This window comes from Apaloderma vittatum, unplaced genomic scaffold, assembly GCF_000703405.1.
Source record: "Apaloderma vittatum isolate BGI_N311 unplaced genomic scaffold, ASM70340v1 scaffold31777, whole genome shotgun sequence".
Classification (NCBI taxonomy): domain Eukaryota; kingdom Metazoa; phylum Chordata; class Aves; order Trogoniformes; family Trogonidae; genus Apaloderma; species Apaloderma vittatum.
Genome location: NW_009728367.1, coordinates 1,736 through 2,383, shown reverse-complemented (window position 1 = coordinate 2,383; position 648 = coordinate 1,736). Strand labels below are relative to the sequence as shown.

General features: G+C 63.6%; 1 protein-coding gene across 1 annotated transcript in view; it reads left to right on the top strand.

Annotated features, from left to right (window-relative positions):
• Positions 1 to 648, top strand: part of OLFML3 (olfactomedin-like 3) — a gene marked incomplete at its 5' end in the record, with an annotated part of 1,079 nt that overhangs the window by 268 nt on the left and 163 nt on the right. The window contains one exon of the mRNA XM_009874064.1: positions 2 to 530. Within this exon, the coding sequence (XP_009872366.1) occupies positions 2 to 524 (523 nt within the window). The remainder of the gene's footprint in view (position 1; positions 531 to 648) is intronic.

The following is a 648-nucleotide window of genomic DNA, read 5'->3' as shown; positions in this document are numbered from 1 at the left end:
ACACCCGCCAGCAAGGCTCCTTCCAGGTGATCAAGTTCAACCTGGCCAACAAGACGGTGGTGGACAGCTCAGTGTTCCCAGCTGAGGAGCAGATCCCTGTCTTCGGGCTCTCCCCCTTCACCTACATCGAGGTGGCAGCAGATGAGGAGGGGCTCTGGGCCATCTATGCCACCAAGGAGGACGAAAAGAACATATGCCTGGCCAAGCTGGACCCCACCTCGCTGGACATCGAGCAGATGTGGGACACGCCGTGCCCGCGGGAGAACGCCGAGGGTGCCTTTGTGGTGTGCGGGGCGCTGCACGTGGTCTACAACACCCGCCTGCCCAGCCGCTCCCGCGTGCAGTGCGTCTTCGACGTCAGCGGCACGTTGGCCCCCGAGGACGCCTCCCTTGTCTACTTCCCCAAGCGCTATGGCTCCCACTCCAGGATGAAGTACAGCCCCCGAGAGAGGCAGATCTACGCCTGGGACGACGGCTACCAGATCATCTACCGCATGGAGATGAAGAAGAAGCTGGAGGTCTAAGGGGCCATGACAGAATGTCCCCACACCTCTGGCCACCCCGCCTGGGCGAGCGCCGCTCTTCTCATCCCACCCCACGGGCACAGCTGTCCCCGGCTCGGGACGGCCTCCCTGGCCTGTTTCCCCT